The sequence below is a fragment of the Lampetra planeri genome, chromosome 26, assembly GCF_965212315.1.
Source record: "Lampetra planeri chromosome 26, kcLamPlan1.2.h2, whole genome shotgun sequence".
NCBI lineage: Eukaryota > Metazoa > Chordata > Hyperoartia > Petromyzontiformes > Petromyzontidae > Lampetra > Lampetra planeri.
The window spans coordinates 4,727,742-4,755,623 of NC_136132.1; the positions used below are offsets into that span (position 1 = coordinate 4,727,742).

At 46.3% G+C, this 27,882-nt stretch overlaps 1 protein-coding gene across 1 annotated transcript in view; it reads left to right on the plus strand.

Annotated features, from left to right (window-relative positions):
- Positions 1–27,882, plus strand: part of ITFG1 (integrin alpha FG-GAP repeat containing 1) — a 183,172-nt gene that overhangs the window by 117,779 nt on the left and 37,511 nt on the right. The window contains exons 13-14 of the mRNA XM_078606544.1: positions 10,735–10,778; positions 13,495–13,573. Of these exons, the coding sequence (XP_078462670.1) occupies positions 10,735–10,778; positions 13,495–13,573 (123 nt within the window). The remainder of the gene's footprint in view (positions 1–10,734; positions 10,779–13,494; positions 13,574–27,882) is intronic.

The following is a 27,882-nucleotide window of genomic DNA, read 5'->3' on the forward strand; positions in this document are numbered from 1 at the left end:
TTAAACATTCATTCGCACAGCTATCAGAATCATGCCAGTCACTGCCAGGCAGCAGTTTAGCCGAGGTTGGAGCACATTATTTGTGGGCTTTGTGACCTGGCTTTGAGAACCCGGCTTTGTGTACACAGGTGATCATTTAAATGGAGAAACTGTTTGGGAAAATTATTCTGCTTTGAGGCAAAGTAAATCAGTGGTTACATGTAGGGTTTAGAATTGTGTGCTCTTCCGCAATAATTGTCGACTCTACTCTTGCTTACACATCTTTCACATCCAGCTTTGCGTATGGACCTTTGTTGATAGTGTGCCCTCAAAATTCCAAGGCAGGCGTAGGATTTTAACCATCAAACTCGTACAAATAGCAGGAACTTACAAGTAGTAGGTTTTTACCCTTTAAACTGGTACAAAACTGACACCTTTATACAAGGCATCATGTTTGCAATAACCGCAACACAAGCAGTCAAAATGCAAACAAAAAGAAACAACTCTGATAATGGTAATGATATGCACTGTCTTTGGAGTTGATTGGTCCACACCCGAGACAGCTTTCCTTAGAGCCTAGTCTCCATTGGTGTTGGACCAGATGACACCAAAAGGCGTACAACTCAAAAACAGCGCACTATAAGAGTATTGAGAGCTCGGGGTAAGCATTTACACTATGAGACCTCCTTTACCAGTGGCAAAATATAGTAGTAGGTTTTTACCCTTTTGACGTCATCTGGTCCAACTCCAATGGAGACTAGGCTCTAAGGAAAGCTGTCTCGGGTGTGGACCAATCAACTTCAAGGACAGTGCATATCATTACCATTTTCAGAGTTGTTTCTTTTTGTTTGAAATTTGACTGCTTGTGTTGCGGTTATTGCAAACATGATGCCTTGTATAAAGGGGTGAGTTTTGTATCAGTTTAAAGGGTAAAAACCTACTACTATATTTTGCCACTGGTAAAGGAGGTCTCATAGAGGAACTTACAAGTTTGGTGGTATTTTGCACTTAAAAAAATATATATATATATCTCAAAGTAATGTTGCTGATGTATCCAAGTTTCTTCTTTTGCCGAGTGGGCGCTGTGCAAGCAGTGCTGCTGATGAATACTAATGTTTGCAATTAACGTGCAAGGGGCATGTACCTTGCAAAACGTGAGGTGCGGTGTGTTTGAGTTAAATTCCAATTTCACGCCAACCTGTCCACATTTAAAATGTTGCGCCCCAATAATAATAACAGATTAGTTTATTAGACTGCCAAGCAATATACCTTCCAGTATTTAAATGCAGGCAATTACACACATTGTATCACTAATTAGTCAATTATGTGTCAAAACATTCTCTTGTAAATGTCACTTTTTTTACGGTTGAACATTGGGCCTGCCAGATGGCTGATTTGGGTGAGCTAAGTTCCACTAATGGCTGCATTTGTCAAATGTTCACCGTGCACATGTAAACAGTGATAATTATATATATAATGAATTAAACAAAGGCAACTCTCACTAAAATTTAAACAAACACCCGTAGCACTAAATACCAACCACGCAATCAAGCAGTGCCACTTCCCATGCCTGGTTCCATGCGACAAACTCATCATGCGTTACCGTGGAGGACTGTGGGTAAAATGCAAATATAAGCACAATTCCGTTCTATAGCTGCACATACAAACAAAAATATGTTTCAGACCATCAGCATATCGGTATTCAAGATCAATAGAGTTACTTGATAATATTGCTTTGGAAAACCAATTGGCTGTTGGACCCAAACTTATTTATTTTTGTACATGGGGACAAAATGGAATTCTGCTCATATTTGTATAGATAGATTGCAGGCGCAAGATTATCAACTAAATACAGTGCTGAGAATCTTACTTTTTTACAAATGTCACGCATAATTTTGCATGCCGTGCATGTGCGCTAATAAGTGAGCATGTGGCTGTACGCGAGTATTCGCGCAATGCGTGCGTGTGTGCGCGCGTGCCCTTGTGTATGCGCGCTCGCGTTCATTGCGCACATATCTCTGTGCAGTTGAAGCCCATAATAAATTATAGAACCCAATAATGGGCTGCCTAGCCGGTTCGCTTCATTTGTATACCCCTAGCTGCATTCCCAAGTTATCTCCCTTCGAGTGTACACGTATATGGTTATGTACACGTAGAGACCTGTGTCATTCCACTGCTGGATGAGGGGCCTCCCCACGCTGTGCAGGACGTGTGGGTTATTTAAGCGTAGAAGCAACCACGTCCGACCATGTCCGTCCAGTGCTCGGTGAGCTGCATTGACTTCTGGTTGTTGAACGAATACATTGTAAGGTCGCACTCATCACACACAAAGGGCTTGCCACAAATTAACCACAAAACCTCGCTGATGTCGTCAAGGTGCACAAACCATCACGCGAACTCCGGTCATCCTCGCAGCGACTTTTGGCTTAACATTGAACAAAGATTTTTAATTTTCGATTTAAAGCTTTCGTGACTGCAGGGATTCATCTTCTTGGTTCTTTCGGTAAAGTCACGTAGAATGGAAATAATAAAATAATAAAAATAAAACATCACATTATAATAATATTATGGATCATGTCTTCCCGACAGACCTGTTCTTCACCTGAGGACGGCTGCTTGCGTTGTGGCCGAAACGTCGTGAGAATTATTGTATTATGTTTTATTTTTATGATTTTATTATTTCCATTCTACGTGACTTTACCGAAAGAACCAAGCAGATTGAACAAAGATGTGGTCACCGCATCGCGCGCTTTCAGATGCGCTTCTGCGGCCGTCTGGAACGCCACTGGAGCTATGCACTTCTAAATCCAGATTGAAAACTCATTTCTTTAGAGCTGCTTTTTGTGTTTAATTTGTATTGTCTTTGCCCCTCACCTGCCATTAGGGAGGTTGGCTACGTATGGTGCATAAGAAGTTCAACATGTATACAAATCGCCGTGTTGGTCAGCGTGGATTAGTGAAGGCGGAGAGCATAAGCTGTTAGCGTGCAGAAGTACAGCACCACAATCGATTTTGTCGCAATTTCCTCTCTAGGCCTTGCTGCCTCGAACGTGACATCCCTACAAGGTCTTCGAGATCTGATGAGATAGGGCTAATTTTGAGTGGTTTGTTCATAAGCTGTACGGTTGTGTCTACATTTATCATACAAGTTAAACCGTACGTGATTCTTACTGGGTGAAATCAATCTACCGGTGTTTTGGTGAACGGTGATGCCCTAGGTGTTCTGAATGCATCAATAGCCAATTAAAAAAACGCGAAGCAAAATATCGAATATTGAGTAAGGAATTAAAAAAAAAATCATTGCCCCTGGAATGTTCTTGTGTCAGTCAGAAGTCCATCGGCAACCTTACCGTCACATTTACCAGCACATGAGACAAATAATACCATGCTCTATTATGCAACCTCTACAATTTTTTAATAGTTTCTGTGAAACGTGAAATTATATTTTTTTCCAAACTTCATACTACATCATGAAAATGCGTTTTTTTATTTTTACATTCGAGGAAGCTGTGGAGCATAGTGATGTTCACGTGACAAACCTTACTAGTTGACTGTGTCGGACGGTGGCGGGTTTAACGACACATTTATATCTACGCGATCTAACCCAAAAAAAAAACTTGTATTATGGATCACATTGGTCGCAAAAGCATACTACGTGTTAAAATGTACATTTCAATATGTGGTGGCACTTAAATCGGTGAGAATGATAAACTAAGGGTTTAACAGAAATAACGCGATAATTACGCCCCACGGTGGGGGTCGTAATCAGATTATACCAAGAATATTGACCGCAAAACCTGAATACCTTGTGTGACTTTTGATACGAAGAAATCAATTACACTCAAACAGAGCAGAGCGTTATAAACACTCATGCCGTAAATCCATTGTCGCTGTTGGCAATTATTGTTATCATTGGATGAGACCGCTCTTCCTTTGCTAATATGTTCAATCGGGTATATAACAGAATGATGCCGCCATTGTGTAATGGTTAGCACAATCCAGAGGTCACTGGGTCAGTTTTACTAAACCCTCATCATCCTTCACCTCTGTGCACCCAGCAGTAACAAATGGGTTACACCACGGTCAGTTGATCGGCAGGTGACGTGTCATGGAGTAAAGTGTGATTGCTGCCACCTCTTCCAGGGTGACTCACCATTACAGGATACAAGAGTAGGCCAAATACCCTCCAGAGAGGCTCCCTACATGCCCCTTTTAGTAGAGGCCCGTTTTTGGCCACCATGAGCAAGCAATGGCAGTGCTACGCCTTTACATTTGTCACTTCTTCCGTTGTACCGCCGTGTTTTTCGTTAGGTCGTCTGTCTGGTATTTTACGCACTGGTTAATCTTTTTGTCAAGAGACCGAAGTAAAAAGTGTCCTTGTCCATAAAGCGCCGAGAATAAATGGTAGAAATGTGACATTTCAGCGCCCTTGGGATAACTTCTGTGGCAATTGACTTGATGTGCAGTTTCCTCATTTCACAATGGGCTCCCAAGTTTGCAACCGCAATGCAGTAATTGCCCTTTGCTATTCAACAACATTGTTATAGCGTCATTATTAACACCACGGCACCAAACGACATCGCATTTGCAAATTGCAACCTTCATGTGGAGGTTATGAAAGGATGAGATTACCGTAAAGGAAAATAGCAGACTATGCCACCAAGGAGAGTTGTCCAAAGGTCAATCGTCACATGGATATTTTATGCAGGACTCATTTCTTGATGAGCTTCAAATCCATACTCTTTGGTTCTTTCGGTAAAGTCACGTAGGTATAAAATAAAATTACATCACGACGTTTCGGGCGCAACACAAGCGTCCGTCATCAGGTGGGACAACCACAGCAAGAAACAACTGCTCAACCACAAACAATCACTTCACCAAAGAGTATGGATCCCTGCAGTCACGAAAACTTCAAATCTAGATTGAGCTTCAAATTAGTGGCATGTTTGTTTACAACATCACTTCATGTAAATTACCTTTGCTGTTCAACGAGATTATAATTAAAGTCTTGTCATCTGCGGCGTAAAAAAAAACAAAAGTCATGTTCACAAATGGAAAACTTAACATAATCCTTCTTCTAGATTTGAAGCTTTCATGACTGCAAGGATTCATACTCTTTTGTTTTTTCGGTAAAGTCACGTAGGTAAAACAATTAATAAAATAAAATAAATGAAAACAACTACATTAAATCACGACGTTTCGGAGGCAACACAAGCCTCCCTCATCAGGTGTAAAAAGGCACAGCTACAGTTATTTTGCTCTATCTTTTTTACACCTGATGAAGGAAGCTTGTGCTGCCTCCGAAACGTCGTGATTTAATTTAGTTGTTTTCATTTATTTTATTTTATTGATTGTTTTACCTACGTGACATTACCGAAAAAAACTGAGTATTAACATAATCCTGCCCAAGCGTATTTACCCAAACAGTCATACGTAAGTCTTAATATTTTCTGTCTCTGAGTGTAATCCCAAGCCTGAATCTGTCCATTCGACTTGGCTCACTTTTGAACATCACTCCGTCCTCGGCGTCATTGTCCATGTTTCTGACCTGTTAAGTAACGAGTTCTAATTCGCCATCGGATTGAACTGCACGGTTAAAATGTTGGCAACACATTCCTCATATACCTGCAGTTTATTTGTGTTACTGAAAATCTTGGGGAACCTTCAACAGCACAGTTTTAGTAATATTATTACCAGAGGTGTGGACTCGAGTCATGTGACTTGGACTCGAGTCAGACTCGAGTCATGAATTTGATGACTTGCGACTCGACTTGGACTTGCATAACAATGACTTTGTCCCACCTATGAGATGTGGACTCGAGTCATGTGACTTGGACTCGAGTCAGACTCGAGTCATGAATTTGATGACTTGCGACTCGACTTGGACTTGCATAACAATGACTTTGTCCCACCTCTGATTATTACTCTTATGCCTGTTGACCCAAGACAGCATCCCTGAGTTTCATGACAGCCCTGCCAAGTTTAAACAGAAGCATTTACAACGAGCACAGCCAAGATGTTGGCAAAACACCTGGGACTCTCAAATTTCAAAATAATGTGTGTCGCCAACGCCGCCGAGAGGATTGAGACTCACGATAACATTTTCATTCTATCATGTGCACGTGGTCTTACTGACATAGCTCAAACTGCTGTCTAATCACGCGTATATATTTATTAACTGATGATACCTTTGAGAATAGGTTTTCCCCTTTTTTCTGGCAACAAAACAGGTGTTAAGATGTTAAAACAGCAAACTGAAACCTTTTGAGACTAGGCTCAAAAGAAAGCTGTCTCTGGTGTGGACTAATCAGTTTCAAAGACAATGCAGATATTATCAGAGTACGTTTTTTGTTTGCATTCTCACCACAAGTATTGTGGTTAACGCAGACATGATTCCTTGTAAAAGGTTTCAGTTTTGGTGTCTTAACATCTTAACACCTGTTTTGTTGCCAGACAAAAGTGGAAAACCTAGTCTCATATTTTGGCACTGGCAAAGGAGGTCCCATGATGATGATACCTCTTCTTCTTGGTTCTTTCGGTAAAGTCACATAGAATGGAAATAATAAAATAATAATAAAAAACCCAATAAAATAATTATTTTATTATGCTTTGTTTTAAATAATACAAGAATAAAAAGAAAGCATTGCAAAATAATTATTTAATTATGCTTTATTTTTATTATTTTATTATTTCCATTCTATGTGACTTTACTGAAAGAACCAAGAAGATGAATCCCTGCAGTCACGAAAGCTTTAAATCGATGATACCTCTGTTGGAAAATGTCCGTGGTGTAACAGTTCGCACCCTGGACTTGCAATCAAGGGGTTCGCCGGTTCGATCCTCCCAGGGCCGAATTTGAAATCAATGGGAAAGTTTCTTAAATCACCCCACCTCGGTCTACCCAGCGGTATCGCCGGGTCGCGTGTGGTGTGGTTGTAAAGTGTGGGTACTCGCACATCTAGAAGCCATTCTACTAGCAGTGACGTGGTCGCGCTGTTGCAGTGCTCCACCTTTGAACCTTTGCGCCTTTATGGAACGCCCCGTTTATGTGTTTCTCCACCTCCCTGAATTCTGCAGTGTCTAAGGTGGCCTGCATCTCTGAGTTCGGCTGTCCGATCAAATGAGAATATTCCGGCACCTCTGAGTGACTGCTCCCAGTCTTCCCCGCCCATTTTCTTCTGCCCTCACCTTACATCCACCCCCGCACTCCTTGTGATCTTGCATCAGAAGTGTCCGCGTTTTTTTTATATATATAGAACAACATTTAAACAATGCTCTCTATACTCCAAACAACATTAAAAGAATGAGTGCAACTATTAAGGAGGCGCTGAGCATGGCCGATGAATAATTTATCAAACCTAGTGCCAAGGAGTTGCGTACGTTTTTAATTACTTAGACTCTAGCGGGAGAGGAACAGAGAGAATATGAAATTAAAAGGCTTTAATGGTTTGATCACTCTTTGTATGGCTTTCATTGGAAATATCTGATTCAAGAACCGTATTGTGAATTCTCGATCTGGCCTCTTGTTAGATGCTATTTTTTTTCGGGTGACATTTTCAGGTTTTTTATTCTCTCTGTGTGTGTGTTGCGGTTCGAGTAGGGAGTAAGGCACGGGCTGAGTTGTGAGTGAGTTAGGACACGTGTTTCATGGGGACATATTACATTGAACAAGACTGATTTTTTTTAACTTTACATCCATCTCGAATATTGAGGCACGTATTTTGTTGCAGCATTATGGTAAATTCGCGAATTTGATGGTCAGAAGTTTAAAAAAAATTGTTGTGTAAAAAAAACATTCGTTGAGGATATTTATGCTAGGTGTTCAAATGCACAGTTGCTTGTGCATGCTTGTGAATGTACACACACACGTGTGTGTGCAAATTAAATCTGTCACGATTAAATTAGCTCAAGTGTAGGATAACACTTTGATCCGCAGACACATGTTGGCTTCCCTTGTTTTACAAAGCAAGCGAAAATGCTTAGAGATTATGAATTATCCTGCTTTGCTGCAGAAAGAAAATACCGCTGTCAAAAAAATGATTCCTATCAAAAGGCCAACATCAAGACTGAATAAAAATGGCACAAAGGATTTTTTTTTTCCTTTCAGAAATTTTTTGTCGCTTTTCAGTTTTTCTTTTTTTTAAACCATTTTCAACATTCGCAAGAATCGATAAGAGACGGGGCAGAGTGGAATATTTCCGACGTGTTATCCCCGCGTCGCTTCTCTCGCCGCGGTCGGCCAACGTGCACTCGGCTCGCCGTGAGACTGCTGAGTCACGTGCCTGCCTGCCTCGATGTCACCCACGCTTCTCTCCCACTGCCACCTGAGCATCACTTTGTGCTGCACCTGCAAGGCACTTAGAGGTCACGAGGGGAATAATTAGCTCTTCGACGCAGCTTTATGTTGTACCGTGTGAACTGACATTCCTCAGAGGCTGCACGGCACAACCGCAATTATTTCCCCTACACAGCAGGGGAAATATTTGTACAAAACCAGGGCTGTTTTGTGCTGATATTTTACAATGTTCACGTTCTGTGGTGACGAGCCCAATAGCTAAAATGTAGTGCTCTTTCCATGAGCATTGGGCTACTGAATAGCTTTTGTTTAATGAAAAACAAAGGCCCTTAGAGTCCTGACTGCCGAGGAGACCTGGAAGGTCAGAGCTAGTTTAGCATTGTCCTATTGAGGTGAATGTTGCTACTGCTGTAAAGTATATGTTCAGAATGGCTTTAGACCAAAGGATTTTAAAAATATTGATTTTTTTAGTCCTGGAGAGATAGACCACCTCCTGTCTGTTCATTATTCATTCACTAAAATATATTGCCAGATGATTGTTTTCAATCATTGCAACCTCGATTATAAGAGTTGCGCATTTATAAATGTACCTACTTGCATTGTAGGAACTTGGACTCTTGACAAAGCCATGGAATAAACGCTGACCAGTAAGCAAAGATGCGTGGAGAGGTGCATGCTGGGAGTTAAATTGAGAGACGTAAAATAGGAACACGCGGATTAAAATACAAAAGCGAAATCGGGGGACATCATGTGGACTGTTGGGCAAAAGCAAGCGGGCTTGTGTGGGTAGACCTCAAGAAAGGATGACGGCCGTTGGATGGAGGCTTTTGATGGAATGGCAGCCGGAAGCGAGGGAACACACCAGACAGTATGGCCTCCACGGGGGGAGTGGAGCGATGAGTTAAGCTCACGCGCAAGCAACGAGGTGGGCTTGCGACATCACGGGACCACGAGGGATCGGTGGTGACTTGGAGAGGCTTTAACCCAGCGGTCGATTCGTCGTGGTCGACGGCGGTGGTGGTGATGGTCATCTTGATCCTTCACCAAAGCTCTTCGTGACAAATTCCTGAAGGCCTTGTTTCATTTAAGACCCAGTCCAACCTTCAGTAGAACGTGATTATACGCGTCATCAATTTTTGGTGGCCTGTGGTGTCACCTTAAAGTAATCTTGATCCAAGATTGGTCACTCGGGGAGTGTCATTACTGTCACACCCGAGCGGGTTCGTCTGGATAGCGCCGGTCTATTATAGAGCTATGATTTTTTATAGTATATGATGCTTATATATATATTATACCTCTTTGGGTTCCTGATGAACGGTGTTGAGGGGGTGGGGGTGACCAGTCGTCGTCGGCAGTCCAGAAACATCCTTTGTTGTACTCTACTTCTTTGCTTTCACATTCACACCTTCACCAAGCTGCACGACTGACCAGCGTGGTCAAGCGTGGTTAAGGTCAAACCACCCTCCCTGTGACCTGCGCACAGGCATGGGGAGACCCTCATCCAGCAGTGGATTGACCACAGGGCAAAGCCTTCTCCAGTGTACAACTGTCACTGCATATTCCTGCAGAACTCAAAATAACTCGGACGCCAATAACCAACGTAAAATAGTTGATTTATTCGTATTACCAATCGCCAGGCTCAGACTGACAAACTCTGTGCGCTTAACAGACCCTTGGCGTTGCATGCGTAGTAGATTATTGTGTTATTTTACGCCGTGCTTTTGAGAACGTTCGAGCTAAAGTCCTTTGCCGAAGGGGTGCGATCCCTCCAAGGTACACGGTCAGGTTAGATTTGTGTCGGAGAGAGGCGAGCTTTTGGATCTGTAGAAAGGGTGGAGCGGGTGTTACGCAACGCTTCACACTGTCGCCTGAACGTGGTCAGCTTATCCCAGAACAACAGGGCATCGTTAGTTCAAGGGACGCAAACGGCGCGTCCATTTGTTGTTCGCTTGCTTTGCCGCCGTTGCGCCGTCTGTATCATTTCTTTGTTCGTGATGCTCGTCGGGCTGCATTGGCTCGCGGCGACTTTTGGCTAACCATCGAACAAAAGACCGCCACTGCATCGCGCGCTTTCAGATGCGCTTCCGCGGCCGTCTGGAACGCTCTTCCGTCCGATATTAGGAAGCCGCTGGAGCCGTGCACTTTTAAATCTAGATTGAAAGCTATTTTATTGAGAACTGCTTTTTGTGTTTTCTTTTGTTGTCCTTCCCCCGCACGGATAGCACGGGTGGCTACGTACGGCGTGAAAGCGGTTCATCGTGCATACAAACGTAAACGCTCTCGCAAGTCTTGCTTGAAAAACGTAGGGTATTATCTCTATGAGATGTCACTTTGGTGAAGGCTGGGAATTTAAAAAAAAATCTAATTGCTGCTGCTATTATCAATGCCATGTGTAAAGCCGCTCTCATAAATGTGACTTTTTAATGCCCTAATCATCATCTTTTCATTTTCCTTTCCAGTGCTCAGCGGACTGTGCTTTTCTTCCTGCCCAACGCACACCCAGGTGAGTGTGGTGGCGCTTCTTGTGCCTGCTGGTTGTGTGGTCGCTCGTGCAATGGTGGTTTCGAGAGCACTGCAGGATGGGTGCAGTGGAGCACGATTGCGCTCCGCTCTGAGAACAGAATTCTTAAAGCCCCCTGGCTTTGGAGAGGGAAATAAGGAAAGAAGAGAAGGTCCCTGCCGTGAACAATCACGGGATAGGAGAGCCGTATATATTGCAAACAAATTTAAAAGGCGAGCTGAGAAAGCGCTCTTCCTACAAACTAAAGACAAAGATCCCCGTATAGCTGGAACATGCTTTTGGGGCAAGTGCTGTTAGGGAGCACCTATGAAGGCCGGCACGGTACACGAGGGGGTGGGTGTCCACCACCATGCACGGCCGCCTTTGTTTACCGAATAGCGATGTTACCACGCCGCACCAGGTACTCATTTAAGGCTGAGTCGACCTAGGGGATGCCCAGGACCGGTTCAGATACTGCCAGTGGTGTTGGCCGTGAGCAGGAATCGAACTCGGGTCGCCAGGCTCGTAGCACAGCAGCTCGCTAACCGCTACACCGCCGCACTACCGCTCTTCCTCCATGCAAACGCACACACGCAAACACGTGTGTGTTATAGTGGGATACGTGTAATCCCTAAATAATGGATCGGCTCTCTCGCTTGCTCGCATACGAACGCCGGCCGGGAGCCGCGAGCTGGGAGCGAGTGGGGGGGGGGGGGGTGGCGCACCGCCGTCTCGCGTCGGCGTGAGCGTGCGCACGCCACCACCACCACACCATGTGAGCCGCGCGCGTAATTAGATCGCCTCGCTTTCGCTGCCACTGACCGCTCGATAAGTGGCGGCGATCTCGTGCGGTGCCGCGCCGATCAGCGGCGGCTCGAGCAAGCCCGTGCCGCCGATCTCGTTTTTGCTTTTTGGGCCCAGCCGTTTTGTTGCCTTGGGTTTGAATGGCTTGAGATAGGAGGCACACCTGTTGCCGCCAATTGCAGACCAGGTGAGGATTAAAATCAAGAACGTGTAAGTAAATGTGGCAAGGCTTTGAACATGGAAGGAAAGACCAAAGGCAGAGAAGTCGAAGTTCAGAGTCCTTTCAGTTTCAGTGTGGGGTGGCATTCATCACGTGATTGGGTGCCCAGTGTTCAAAATTCCACATTTCTCTGGTTGGTCGAGGCTTGCCCACGAAGTGGTACTCATTTTATGGACCCCGGGGGGATGATGGGATAAGTCACCCTCCGACTGGGATTTGATTACGAGTCGTGCACTCTACCGCTGCACCATCCAGCTGGATTCCGTTCAGCAGTATTGGTTATTTGCTCATTACCAGCGATGTTAAAGACCTTAGGATTTTGCAGCCAATATTATAATTGATCGATGAATTTTGGGTTAGGCCACATAGTTAAATTTGAATTTAATAATTTGTAATGGTTAAAATGTAGCTTAAATCTGACTGGTCATTCTGACTTCCTGGTTTTTTATTCTGACTTCCTGGATCTTGTCCTGATGACGCTTGACACCGACGCTTGTTATCCAATTGCTGAGTTTAGTTTTGGCCGTGTCGGGTGACGGGAAATGGTTCTAACAACGGCTTCTAACACCAAATTCTAACAAATTTCACCCTAGTGAGATTGAAAAATAATGATTCGGTAAATGGCAACAAACGAACGATCATAAGAATTCAAACCGTGGATTTCTGCCTTCATCCTTAATTTAGAGGTTGCTGTTTCGGGAAATAAAGGACCACAGTGTTGGATCTGTGGCTTTTCCAGTGGCGGAAGTAGTTAGGCTTGCCCACCCCCCCCCCCCAGTGAGGATTAATGGCCGCATGGAGTGCACCACCTGTGTGGCATTAGCCCCTCGCAGCGATCGTTTCCACCCGCGGTGACGTCACCCACGGCTAGCTTTGCCACCTGGGCAGACAGAGTGTCTTGTAAAACGCAGAGGTGTGCGTGGACCCTCCGCACACTTTTATGTGCCCCCATCACAGTGTTGTCTGTTAGCCATTACGTACGTATTTTACCGTGACCGTGTGTGTGTGCGCTGGAGTGGTGGTGCAGTGTACTGTGAATCATAAACCGCTCTACGAATTGTAGATGTCAATTCGATACTCGGCCACAGCTTACATTGGTGGCGAGTAATTATTAAACTGCTGCTGGCACCCTCCCCCCCCCCAGCCTCCCCCACTGCCCACTTTCACCATCGTGGTGAAGTATGGTCAGACATCCCCCGTGACCGACACAGCATGGCGAGGCCTTAATCCAGAAGCGGATTTACAAAGGACTCTGGATTACTAGTCTCATATGGTAGCTGTACTCAATACCTGGTATTTGAAAGTCACCACCGTCATTGACGCTTATGTTCAATCACTTGTTCAGTGGGTAAAAATGGAGCTTAAAAATACCCCAAACATTACGTCGGTAAGGCATTAAGTTCTGGAAGCCTACCCCTTGAGGTGTTTGTATTATAATGCAAATCCCGTAAAGTACGTGCGTCCGTGCATGTGTGTGTGTGTGCGCGCGCGCATGTGCATACATATGCATCCTTATTCATGTGCTTTGCCAGCACGGGAAACTGACATCGGTGACCTTGGCTGTGACGCGGCTGCAATGAGCTCGAAGGTGCCCATGAGATGAGACCTCTCTAACCCCCATTCTCTTACCCCTCCCCTGCCGTCCCCCCGACACCCCCTACGCTGCGCGTCCCCGTCTCCTGCCGCTGTCGCCAGCCGTTCGGCGTGAATCAACCGGGTCCCTACGTGCAGTACACATCCGTGGACGCCAACGGCTATCAGAAAAATGCTTCTGGTGAGTGGAGCCACGGCCACCTCGCGGCCGGCAGTCCCCGCACGCAGCCACGGGCAAGTACACGGCGCGTTGTGCGGTGCAGCCACAGCTGATGGATGCCGCGCCGTTGTCCATCGGAGGCGCGTTTGAGATGTTGGCCATGCGTTGTGCGTCGCTGCCGCACAGTCCTGCGAAAAGTCATACGTTGTCCGTTGCGGCGACAGTTGTGTGTACGCGTTGTACTTGCCTGGCGCACTATTGCAGCCACGGCTGGTGTACATCGCACCTCTCCATTGTGGCCACAGTCACGTACACAGCAGGCTGTGCAATTGCAATTCATCTCTTGAAAACAAAGCGGCCTTTTTTATAGTCACAGTGACACGGTATTCATAAACTGAAAACACAATGGGGTGCCCTTCCCTGGTTTACGGTCTGCTCATGAAAGGATCACTTTGGCTGCCATATGCCAATAAGATGAACCATAGCTTCCCCTGAGCAAAGGACGCCTTTAAAATGCCAAAGGCTTCTGAATCAGGCAGGTGGACCATTAACATATGCCAATATGTCTTGTGTGCTGCTGCTGCTGCTTTATGACTTTTGCTCGAGATTTTAGTATAATAGCGGCGTGCTTTGTTTTGCATATTCCAATATCTCATCTCCAACTAAGCAGCCAGTCTAAGAGCATGGATCTGAATAGCAAAAATAAAAGCTTCCAAATGTATCACTCCCAGATGAATGCCTGGAAGATTTGTGCCAACTCAAGGCTGCAATTTGTCCACAAGTGCAATCACAACACGGTCGTGCTGTCAACGGTGAAAATGTCCAAACTGGAAATCTGGTTGCGGTCGTGGTCTTCAAATCGTTTGAGTGTGGGATACAAACTCGGGACCAGCCTCGCAGCTGCCCCAGAGGCGGATCTCATCAAAGCCAACCCGCACGCACACAAGCACCAACAAATATAAAACGAATTAACAGTGGCGATTGAATGAAAGAAACGAGCTCAAAGCTGCATGGGGCAATGCGGCTTGGAATAGGCGAAGTTGTGAATGTCTGCGTGTGGGGCCAGCGTCACTGGGGGGGGGGGGGGGCACATTGTGAGGGGGTGGGGGGAGGTGGGCGGAATTGATTTAAGCCAAGCGGATTGTGTAAATTGCACGGAGATGGAGGGATTTCCGTGTTACCCCCCCACTCGTCTTGCCTGCCCTCCATTCCTCCATAGGTGCCGTACATTTTTCAGTCTTGCTCGCTGTGTTACGCCTGCACGGCTGCCTGCAGTTTTGCCACACGCGATTGGTGTGGCGCCGCGGTGGTGAGATGTTAACTAATGTATAGTTTGGTGTCAGTGAGTCTTTGCTTCTGAGTCTGCCCACCTGGCCTGCCCATGGGGCTCCCCGGCAGAGCTCGCAGGCGACGGCACCTGAGATTGTGTAAATGCATTGCCGCAGCTTATCTCGGCGGCAACCGCTGCATCCGCCACCCAGGGGGGGGAGGATGGGGTTTATTTATTTCCCCACCATAATTCATGCAGAGCAGACGCATGACAAAGGGGCTGTGGGGTTTTCTGTTTTTAAATCCTTTATATTAAGTTCGCTTGCTTGCACGCTTACGACCGTGCAAATCTTTCGGTCGTTTTTTAACCCACTTTCCGTGATCCAATCGAGCTGACATTTTGCACACAGACTCGTTGTGCGTGACAATTTATTTTCGTGAAAAAATTTTTCCTAAATTTTCCACTTTTTAGGAATTTTTTTTTTATCCATTATATTAAGTTCACTTGCTTGCTTGCTTGCGCGCTTACGACCGTGCAAATCTTTCGGTCGTTTTTTAACCCACTTCCCCTGATCCAATCGAGCTGACATTTTGGACACAGACTCGTTGTGCGTGACAATTTATTTTCGTGAAAATTTTTTTCCACTTTTTAGGAAAAAAAAATTTTCACTAACACAATCATATATTTTTCCTAAACACAGAAAATTATTCAAGAAAACAACAAAAATGTACAATATAAACAATCATACAAAAACTGAAAACCTTATAATCCTTATATACGACTTTCCTTATATTTAATTTAAAATACCAATGTGATAAAAATGAAACTCTTACTCAAGAAAAACAGATATGAATAATAAAATTAGACCGATACCACGCATATAAAGGATTTATAGTGAAAAACTTTGTTTTTACGGGTTAATTTTTTTTTTGCTGCAACACCACCTTGAAGGGAAAACAATACGGCTCAAAATCTCACTTGAGCAGTTTAGACCCGTTGAGGCAAAGTGCTGCTCTTGAACACGCGTCAAGTCCGGCGAGCTCACGCAAGGGATTTGGTTGCTGGTGTGGTCAACGCTGCACTTTGCTCTATCGATTTTCCCGTGCTCACATTGAACACATTGCCCTGGGTATTCATTTGAGGCTAAGTTGACCGAGGGATGTTCAAGCCAGGTACAGATTATATTCGCTCCCCAGACTTGTAGATCATAGATGGGAATTGAACCCAGGTTTGCAGAAACCAAAGTACACAGCCGTTACTACTATGCAACCCTGCTCCACTTAAAAATGCACATACACACTTATCACTACCAAACATGAAAGAGTAATAGTTCGGGAAGAGCTTTGCTCATTAAAAATGAATATTCTCCACTCATAAGTCAGGACTTAATCGCTGAAATTAAAGGAGAGGTTTGTATTTTGCGTAGTGTCTCTTGCCTCGGGCACAGTCAGGTGCACTCGTTCGCTCACTGGCGGGCTCACGGCGATGGCTAAACACTCGCCCATCCAACATTTTAAACGCAGGGTGCACGCACACCACAAATTGGAGCAGCGCGCCCAAGTCGTCTGCAGTTTTCACAGGCGTGTCTCATAGGAACGGCTTTTTTTTTTTTTACAAGAGCCCATTACAATGCACGAGCGATAGAGGAAAGGGTACAATAATTCCGCAGACGACAAGCCCCAGGCCTGGTGCCCACGGCGTAAGGGGAGGGAAGGGCGATTGGGCTCCCTGCCCCCCCCGCCCCCCCTACTCACGTAGAGTTAACGATCGGGACGCAGGAACGACTCTTAAAATGCCGCGGAGAAGTTTCCCCATTGAGCCGCCTCGTTCAGCAATAGAACGACAAAACGAAGGCACATTGCCATGACACGCATTCCCGACCGAATGCCTCATGGGAAAACGTCATCACCGTTGGCTGTTTTCGCGATGTGATCGCTGTATTAATAATGCAGTTGCTGCGTTGTTGGTTAACGTATTGTCTCGGCCTGTGCGAAATTACTACACTACAGTGGGCCTCCATAAACTCAAGGGCACTAACCCTGCTCCTCCTCAATAGCCAGATGGGCTGGACGATGCCAGGGTACCTCCTTTTCCTGCGACCGCAATCGGCCCGCTGGGTGGAAAGAGGCAATGGCGAGTGGAGAAGCGTGGCAGTATTTTTCAGCATTATTTATTTTAGTTCGTCAAAATTATTAGCCGTGATCTATCCACATATGGATAAAGGCCTCCTCCTCCTACCGTCGCCGTTCCTAATGGTCCGGTGATGCGACAGTCAATGTCACTCCTGCACGTGAGTTGATCTCATTTCTCCATATGGATGGTGGTCATCCTCTCCAGTGCGTTCTCACATTTGTCTGACATTGCATCAAATATTCTATACTTCGGCCGTCCTATCACGTGTCCTGTCCGCGCCCGCCCACTTTCGAAGGGTCAATACGATGATTCCAATTTGCGTTTGTTCCCGATACAGGTTTCCCTCGTTTTGTGCGGTAGATGCGTTCCAGGAAAGGGCACACAAAGTGCAATCCGGTGGCATGGGCCGCACAGTCACCCATCCCACAATGCACTGCACGAGACAGCTGCCTGGTGAGCGCGGGCATACAGCGCACACGATGTGGTCCCACGTCCGACCGCATTGCTGTATATGAGTGAATTCAAAAACGCAAAGAAATAAGTTAGCCGCAATATCACACAAACCGACCCTGCATAGAGCGAGGGAAACGTGTACATGAGTTACTGTTTATGTCTCTAAGTCGATATCTAGGTATCCGACAATGCTTCTCTTTGCACTATTCAGTTTTTGTTAAATTTCTCGAAATGTCTTATTGTTAATGATATATTTAATAATAACATTGTCAGTTACCTCTTCACTGCAGTTTTGCCGCAGGTAACCATTGAAAGAGATATGTTTATCTCAATAGGCTCTATTACAGTTATAAATAAACGTAATTTATAGATAATTATTAGTACATATGCAGCACCTGTGCCTTTCCACTGCTGGATGAGGGCCGCCCTACGCCGTGTGGGTTGTGGGAGCTCTTTGGCCACACTTGACCTTACCCGATCGATTTTGTTTATCTCACCCAAAAAACACCATGAGGAAGTCAAGGGGGGGGGGGGGGGAGAACCAGGTTCAACTACCCTTGCTTACGGCTCAAGAGCCCTTAATGTGGAGTGTGGCGATGAGAGGTAGCGGTGGGATCAGATGGGATTTGAGGGAGCCCTGGGTCCATGCACACACCTTTGGACAGAGAACCGGAGATTGAATCGGCACGAGCACTTCGCCACGGTGCGTACTGGGGGACGTTGCAGCCCGCGTGTGTTGGCAGAACGGACGCTCCATCGGCCGCTCTTGTGACCACCGCCGCCCACGCATTCGCGGCGGGGCCATAGTCCCAGCGGCAGGGCATCGCAGAGGTTCCGCGGGTTCGACCTCCCGGCAGCAGGGCCGCCCCGGTTAACGCCCCGCGTGCACTGACCCGCAGAATACGCACGTGACCCCGTGACGGCAGCCGTGAAGAACGGCCAATTGCATGCCCGGGTCCAAATTGGTCCAAATTTGGCAAATAATTCAAGAGTTATCCTCTTTGGTTCTTTCGGTAAAGTCACGTAGGCAGAAATAAAATAAATTAAAACAAATCACGAGGTTTCGATCGCAATGCAAGCAATCCTCATCAGGTGGGACAACCACAGCAAGAAAATGCTGAAGTTGGCGGGAGAGCTGCCGTGGCAAGAGGTTATATAGGTAAGAGAGGGGGGGGGGAGGAGGCAAGGGGGGAGAGAGAGAGAGGGGGGTGGGTGTGGGGTAGGGGTAGGGGGGGGGGCACGTGAGCGCTAGGGGAAGAGGACGGGAGGCCAAGGGGGGGACAGTGGACGGGGCTAGAAGTGGGAAGCTGGAGAAGAACCGATACAAATGTGCTAGTAAACCTGCAAATTACTCAATTGGGAATACGCATAGCAATGTCACCCCCCCCCCCTCCCTCACTGCGGAACCACAGTCGCCTTGGGGCCATAAAGGGCGCAATTACCAAACGTACCGAATAATGAATTATTATAATGGTTGTATCCGCACACTCGCCACCTATTTTAAGCATTCCAACATAATCCTGATTTGAAGCTTTCGTGACTGCAGGAATTCATAATCTTTGGTTTTTTCGGTAAAGTCACGCAGGTAGAAAGAAAAATAAATAGTAGATCACGACGTTTCGATCGCAACAACAAGCAATCGTCTTCAGGTGAGAAAGAGAAACGAGCCGCTGTGACGGGGCATTTTATAGATCCGAGAGCGGGAGGGAGGGAGGGGGGAGGGGCTGCCGTAACGGGCAAGAGTGAAATTGAAAGAGGGAACGGGGTGTGAGAGAGAGAAAAAAAAGAAAGATCAGACTTAGCAAACTTAGAAATGTAATGTAAATCAGAGAGTGACTTTTTACCGAAAGAACCCAAGAGTCTGCATTCCAACATAAATGTATCATACGGGCCTGAGGTTGGATTCAAACCAGTGAACCCTAGCCCAAGAAACGAGCACGATGGCCATGCACCGTCCGACCCGCTAACATCGTGCCATTTGCCTTTTATAATGACTCATAATTTTTCATTATCACGTTCTGTGTACTCACATGTATAATCATTTTCCAGCTCATTGGTCTATTAGATTAGCATGCTGTTGCTCTCATTTGTTGACTCTTATTCATATTTCAAAGGTCACAGGGAATTGCTTCCGTCACCAAGGCTATGGGGGTCCCTTTTGCCAGTATCAAGTTGCCTATTCTTATTCCATCATCTTGATACCAGCATTAAAGGGCTCCCGTAAACATAACTGTTCAACCAGAGCTAATAATGCTTTGAGATTTGCATTGTCTTTGTCCTGTCCGACTTTTGCCATTCTTTGCTGTCTCTTGTGGTTGGAGAATGTGTACGTGATCGAAGCGTGTTTTTTTTGCATGTTTTACCACAAGCATCTGTGGTTAATGCAGACTCGATGCCTCGTGATGGGTGTCAATTTGGTGTTTGTATGCATGTTGAACTTCTTTCGCGTCGTACGTAGCCAACCCTGCGAATCGGAGGTACGGTGGAAGGACAACAAACTAACACACGAAAAGCATTTCGATTTAAAGCTTTCGTGACTGCAGGGATTCATCTTCTTGGTTCTTTCGGTAAAGTCACGTAGAAGGGAAGTAATAAAATAATAACAATAAAACATAATAAAATAATTCCCACGACGTTTCGGCCACAACGCAAGCAGCCGTCCTCTTCACCTGAGGACGGCTGCTTGCGTTGTGGCCGAAACGTCGTGAGAATTATTTTTATTATGTTTTATATTTTTTATTTTATCACTTCCCTTCTACGTGACTTTACCGAAAGAACCAAGAAGACACAAAAAGCAGTTTGAAAGAAATTAGTTTCCAGTCTACAATTAAAAGTGCATAGCTCCAGCGGCTTCCAAATATCGGAAGGAAGAGCATTCCAGACGGCCGCGGAAGCGCAATCAGAAAGCGTGCAAAAAATATCGGAAGGAAATTTCGTTTGAACATCTTAACACCTCCTGTATTAAATTTCGATTTAAAGCTTTCGTGACTGCAGGGATTCATCTTCTTGGTTCTTTCGGTAAAGTCAGGTAGAAGGGAAATAATAAAATAATAATAAAACATAATTAAATAATTCTCACGGCGTTTCGGCCACAACGCAAGCAGCCGTCCTCAGGTGTCTTTCCGACAGACCTGTTCTTCACCTGAGGACAGCTGCTTGCGTTGTGGCCGAAACGTCGTGAGAATTATTTTATTATGTTTTATTTTTATTATTTTATTATTTCCATTCTACGTGGCTTTACCGAAAGAACCAAGAAGATGGACCTCCTGTCTTCTTGCCGGAAAGGGTAAGGAGCCTGTTCTTTTTCCACATCAAGGCTGTTGGGTAAAAACCCGCTCGGACGGTCCAAGCGTACCTCCCAAACGTCTCGTGAGCCCTCTGGTGTGTCTTCTCTGTGGTCTTGGTGGATGGTTTTGGGTTCGCAGGCAGCTCAAGGACGCAGTTGTAGAGCAGCAACGCGCGGTGAGAAACACGAGGCTCAAAGTGTGATTGGGGGAAACTAGAATAAAGTTTCTGCTTGTTAAATGTAATTCCTTTTTTTTTATTTTTGAGTGCTACTTATTAGGCTTCAGAGTTTTGCTCTGTTGTAAATTAACATGAATTGGTTGAAGAAATAGGAAAATAAATGTCCTTCATCATTGAAAAAGGACACGATACCAATTGGTTTCATCTGGTTCAACTTGACTTGATTTTGGGGCGGGTGGGGGGGGTTTGGCACGCATGCCAACATGCAGTACTTATAATATCACTGCTGCTTTCATTACTCTGTGATCCGTTCGAGAAAAAAAACCGTGCTCTCAATAAGAGTGGTGAAAGTTTGAGCCCTGCAATTGACTCCTGGTGGAAGGGCCACCAATAGAGCGGGCACGAGAGAGCTCCTCTAGAGGGTGGGTATTTGGCCTAATCTTCCACGTCTCAGCCAGACGTTTTTACAGAGGAAGGAGTAGCCACACCTTACCCCCATCACACGTAGCACGCCGATGGACTAACTTGGGTGAACCCACTCCTGTATACATACGCAGAGGCGAAGGAATTTAAGAAACAGTGCACCGTTGTTTCAGCTGCCACGGCAGGAGATCGAACCGGCGACACTCTTTTGAGTTGCAGGTCCAGCGCTGCGAACCGTTTACCGCAGCAGCAGCAGCAGCAGCATCCCCGTTCACTTTTCGGGACACTCCACTATTTTAAATGCCGCACGCGGAGTGAAGAGTCAAAATCGGTGCCGCGGGTGATAATATCGCGTTGCATAATGCAAAATTACTTGCTAAACTTTGCAAAAAGGATGAAATTGGGCAGCAAGCTAAAAGGAATGCAGCGATTTAAAGAATTGGAGCCAACATTAATAATTTATTTTCTTAAGTGAATGAAACTGGCTTTTATAGTGAGCCAGGAAAGATACGAGACGCAGCCTACACCCTCCTGATTCTGTTTCCGCGACGAGATAAAGTGAGTAAATGACATTAAATAATGAAACAAAAGAAGGAATTGTAATGTCGTTTAAACAGGCCTGGCTCCAGCTGGTGATACAAAGCGGGCAGTTATCCCTGAACACTCATCTCACAGTTCTACCTTACCCCCCCCCTCCCCCCCTTAATAAATGGAGCACTCCATGGTGAAATATTTATAGCTGTTATATCATTAAGGCGGTATCGTTATAGAAAGTGTCATTCCTTACAGGAGTCCGTGAGCTTGGCGAGCCATCATCCTATTAACCGAGCCTGGGGTTTTTTAAAATTTCATTTACCTTGCACTCCAGAGAGACTTTGCATCATTAGGCTCTGCATCTGTAACACGTGACATGGATTCATTTGGTAAATCCCCACCGCTGTGTGTCTTGAAAATACAAAAAAAAAAGAAACCCCATGGGTTCATTTTGTCCCGGGCATTTGTGCTGAGGTGTAAAAATAAACTGATCAATAACCTGGCTGAATTGAAACATGCAGCCATAGTAAACAATCCATCCAGTGAAGTTGTTTGGAAAATGTGTCTTAAAATCAATGATCAGCCAGGTATCCTAATGGCCAATCAGGGGCCAAATCTGTTAAGCCAATTTGTGAGCGGTTCATAACGACTTGGTATGATGTATCGTTTTATCTAATTGGCTGTCAGAAATTGCAGGAATGAATAGAGCTGTGCCCTTAGATTGTATTTGTTTGTTTTGGCCGTTTTTATTTTCTTGCTCACGCAAAGGTTCAAGTGCCCCCAAGAGAAATGCCGCACACCGCAACCCTCCAAAGGACTTTGGCAGACTACACTGAAACATGTTTGCAAGCGTTTAGGTCCTCAAATTTCTGCCCAGGGGCTATTGGCTGCTCACAATGTGACTACGCAGGACAGTCGACATCCAACGTGATATCGATCGACTCCTAAACTGGCATTGTTAACCTACCCCTTGACTCTCCCAAATTTCATTGGGACTGGATTTCATCTCTCTGCTACTGATTCTACCGCCGGCAATTTAAATAGCTGACTATAACTCAGGTTACAAGGTTAACGTCGTATTCAGGATAAAATATGGCCACCACATATGAAAAAAATTGCGTAAAGCTTGCATGTAATTTCATTTCTCCATTCTCTATGCACGTATTCACCGACCAGCTCTTACCCAACACAAACCATCAACAGCCTTTCTTGCATATGTCTCGCGCGCGGCCGAGTAGAGTGCATTGCGTTTCGCTTTTGTAAAGACATTCCGATGCAAATTCACTACGCCCACAAGGATACGTGTGCGAGCTCACTATTGGAAACACTGACGCCGCATAGGTGCATATTTAAAGGTGAGAGTCCTGGTACAATTTCTTTCTCGTGACAGTCGCTCACAAACATACTCGAGCATGCTCACGCACTCGTGCGCACGTATCCACCCACTCGCATATGCTGCAGGATCAAAATAAATGTGAGCCTAGAACACAACGCCCCTGCTTGGTAGAAACATTGGGTGGAGGCATGTTTATCGGACCCCAAAGTTCACCTCTAATGCCTCATCACGGAAGGGCCTCTTAACTAATTAAACTAATCATGCGCTTACCGCACGTTAAATCCATGCGTGCCTGCGTTAACCCTCACGTTGCCGAAGAAGCAAAAAAATGGAAACAAAGCAGGGCTTGCGCTTGGAATTGATCTGTTTACATCCCCGCAGCAGTCGTTGGCATCTGTGACACCCGCTGGTTGGTCTGCACGCTCATTACACCAACGTACCGTTGTTTTTTTTACTGTTACCGACAAACATCTCCCCGAATGTTCGTGGTCTAGGGGGACCAGAGGGCGCACCACCAATCAAACGGTTAATCCGGTGGACGAAGTTTTTAATTCGAGGAAGCAGTCGGGACGCAAGGCGGTTGCCAGCGAGAGGATCTGGCATCGGGGGGGGTGGGCAGCTCTCATTTTATTCTCAATGGGCGGCGTCATCCATTTACGAATAAGAGAACGGCGTAGCACGCTGCGCGGCCAAGACTGTTTCCTCTAAGGGGACCGCTGCATCAGACGCTGGCATTCAAGAAAAAGCCAGGATTAATGCGGAGGGATGGCGAATTCATAGGCAACACTTGTGTGACGCCCAAAGGCATCCATCCGCCCGCCGCTTACGCATTTTGCAGCGCGGTGGTGGCGGCAGGAGTAACGGTTCAATGATTTACAACCCGCACCCATTGAAAATATGTGAATTCTGGGTCATGATTTAATTCAGGAACCGTTTTTTTTTGTTTAGTTGGTTGTGCTCCATTCAAGTCGTGGCCACTTGTGGCAAGCACGGGTCTCGTGGACTCACCGTATACCACATATATGACTAAAAAAAAACTCCTTACATTCACATTTTTGGTTCTTTGATGCACGTATAGTGAGCTTACATTTTTTGTATTAATCCGTATATTGATGCGTCGTTTACAGATGTGTTCGGTGGGGGGGTTTCAACCACAGAGCCTAAAAGTAACGCCGGTGAATCTCAAGCGGCACGCGCAAAACCACTTTGGATGTCAACGGGCAGTGATTATTCAATCATGAATGCTTAAAAAGCCAACACCATTGCTCCCAATGAAAAGTTCCCGAGCGCGCGTTGCGTTTTGTTTTGCTCACGACGCCGCCGCGAGATGAAACGGCGCGGCGCAAGAGGATCCGTCGGGGCGCAGCGGCAGCGGCGAAACGCGGCCTGAGCGATCGCTCTTAATTACCGAGCTCACTCACGCTGCTCATGCAGGAGGGCAGCGTGAGGCTGTGCCGCTGCCGTGTCGCGTCACAGTCGGCCTCCCGCACACGCACGCTCGGGAGGGGCGAGGGGCCCTTGAACTCCTGCCAACATCGCTAGCGTCGCGCGCACGCGCTACCTGACGCTTCCCCAGCCAGCGCCCGACGATGTTTACTCGGGGTATCCCCAGAATGGGCACGTGTGGGGTGTACATCCCCCTCCCCCTTGCTGTCATACTACGTATTATGCAAAAACGTAGCAGCGACTTGCTTGTCAGAGAGGCTCTATTTTGCCTTTTGGCCATTAGCTGGTGGGATCTCTTGCTGTTAATTATTTAACGGTCGTGTTGATATCCCGCTGTTACAAATAGGTCACCTGGAAGGTCTTCTTTCGCGAACGATTCATTCATTACCGGGGGAAAGCGCTCGCTCAGTGTCGGCATTAATTTTTAGGAGGGCCCTGCCGTTGGGAGTGTTTATCCAATTTAAAATTCGAGTATTTTTTTTTTAACCCTCCGGTGGCAACCAGAGAGTCCGGAGAAAGCCCCCACATGCGAATGGGAAAACACAGAAACTAGCAACCTGAAATCCTCTCCGCTCAACCCCCACCCTGCCTGGTTGCACTTCAATTTAAAAGTGCAGTCCGGCACGGATATATTTAAACAACAACGACGAAAATCCCCCCCTCTGTAATCCTTCATCTGTGCGGCTGCCCGCCTGCGTGCCTGCGTGCCTGGTCGCGGTCTGCGCCGAGAGCGATAAGCATATTGATTCACAAGCCACGTCCTCCACTCGCCGGCAGCCCACCCAGCCGGGACGGGGGGTGGGGGGGGGGGACCTCGCACCCGACCGGAACGCGTGCGCGCGTGATATTTGACGCCACGTGATATTGTATCGTCAAATAAATCGCGCCACCCCCCGCCCGCCGCACCTCGTTTGGGACGCTTTTGATATAAGGCCTGCGCCCAGCCGTGTTTGGTAATTTCGGGGGCCGTCCGGTGGCGTGGGGGAGGGGGTTTGCCTGTCTGGGGCCAAGAAAGGAGCGGTCAGCTTGCCAGCCGGCAAACTGTTACCCACCACCGCCCCTCCGCCCCCCCTCCCCCCCCATTGAGCGGAGGTGATAAAGTTCCGCCAATACAAATGCCCCTGTCGCGCTGCGGAAAATCGCGTTGCTTGTGACGTGTAAAGTGCCTCCCCCTCCACCCACCAGCAATAGTTATTTAGGTGAACGCGGTACGATAACCCACACTGGTGCCTACAATCGTGGTTTCGGGTAAAATAAATTGGCGCGGGCGGGCGAAGGCCTCGTTCATCCGGTCTGTCTCGCCCCGCACGTCTGCCACGAATGAAACGGCAATTGACATTTAAATATGGCAAGCGTTAATTTTTTTTCTGCTCGCAAATATTTGAAATGCACGTCCGCAAACCTCGCTCAACCTTAAAATATTAAAAGCGTATGTACTTTTCTGCTCTTGGTCACCTTTATACTCATTCTTGGGGAGTGTTTTGTTTTATCGGAACAGCTGCGTTAATTACGGTGGGTTTAGTCTGCGAGGGGGTTGCGTCCGCTGTGTACCGATGGTAATCGCTTATAATGAGTTATTATAATCGGTTTGCTGCCGGTATTGGGGTTAATTGGCCTTTAGCCTATATTTACATTCATTAGCAGCAAGAGATGAAATCTTCTAACCCTCACCACCTTGCACGAGTGAGCAAATGTCTCTGATTATTCCCAACGAGATGGAGAACTTGACGAGACTCATGAAGACAGGTGAATTCTCGTTTCAAAGGGCAAGTTTGCATCAATGGTCGCCCGTGTGGGCATAACACAGCTGCACGAACGTTCATCTGTGCAGAGAAATTACGCATTTGTATCATTGGTCATCAGTACGCATCGGACAAATGAAAGCGATATGATGCTTTGATCTTTGCCAACTACAAATGGATTTCCTTTTCCCTCCCGCTGCTTGTTTTGGCCACTTCTTATTTTCTTTATTTTACATCCTGTCACTCTTTAGGCTTGTCGTGACACATCGATTCACTGATTACATTAGTTTTCACATTTGTTGCATTATGCATACATCTTTGCGTGTTAAAATCGATTTGTTCATGGTTGACTGTAAATAAATATTATATTCAAATTATTCAAATCACGGCCGGTGGAAGCTCCTACTCTAGAGAGAGCTGCAGAGAGTTCCCCTCGCGATGGCATTTGAACCCCTACTCCACGCTGGCAAGGCATCTTGAGAGAGGTAGAAGCACACAGCCACACTTTACCCCCACCGCTCACGACCTGCTGATTGACTGAGTGCGCTGCACCCATGAACACTGCTGGGGGGACGAGGAGCGAAGAGGCACTTAAGAAACTTGCACCGTTATCTGACCTCCCGGACACGTCGGGAGGTCAGACCGAGCTGGCGACGCCTGGACGGCAATTCCCACCATGTGTAACCGTTCGACTGCGGCAGATTCCCGAAGTCGGTGAAAGCGAGACGACATCGATCCGCGATCAAAATTGCAGCCCCAATTCTCGACAGTTTCATCGTCGTCATAATCATCACCACGATCCATAGCCCCGTTAGCTGTCTACTGCACGTAGACAGCCACTTTCCTCTCCGCCTTGTGGCGATCTGACCAAGTCGTGGCCACATGTTTCGGGCACCGATCTCCGATGTCGCCGTTAAGCCATTCTCTGTGAGGTCCTTCCTCTTTTTCCGGTTCCTTCCATTTTTCCGAACAAGACATTTCTAATTTTCCCGTTCTTGTCCATCTTCCATTTTATTGGACCGTTAAATTGTTACACGTGTACAGCGCGCCCAATTAATGTACACATGCTTTATATGGCCGATTGGATATATGTTTGTATGCTTGTGTAAATAGCTGCCTTACGTTTGCCTTATTCTCATTATATTTTACACTGTCACGCCTGCATATTGCCAAGAGACGTCTTTGCATTTTAATGCCGCGTATAATTGTAACGTATATGCGTGCATTATTCAGAGGGCGAGTCAATGGCCTAATTTGAATGTCTCAGCCGCCACTTCAGTGCTTTCGACACGTGAGGCTCTTTCTGCTTCAAAAGCAAAACTTTCTCCGTGTTTGTGCCAGGTCCGTTGTTTTTTCTTTCTGTCCCCAGCGAGTACACCACGACGACTTGTGTCGCTATTGACGGATCCAGCACCTCTCGGCAAGTCAATCGCGACTTGGAGGAGAGAGAGGGGGTTAATCGTGATCCAAAAACGCGTCGGCACCGTGGTTTTTTTGTTGTGGTTTGCGCTGCATGGCTCTGCTGGTT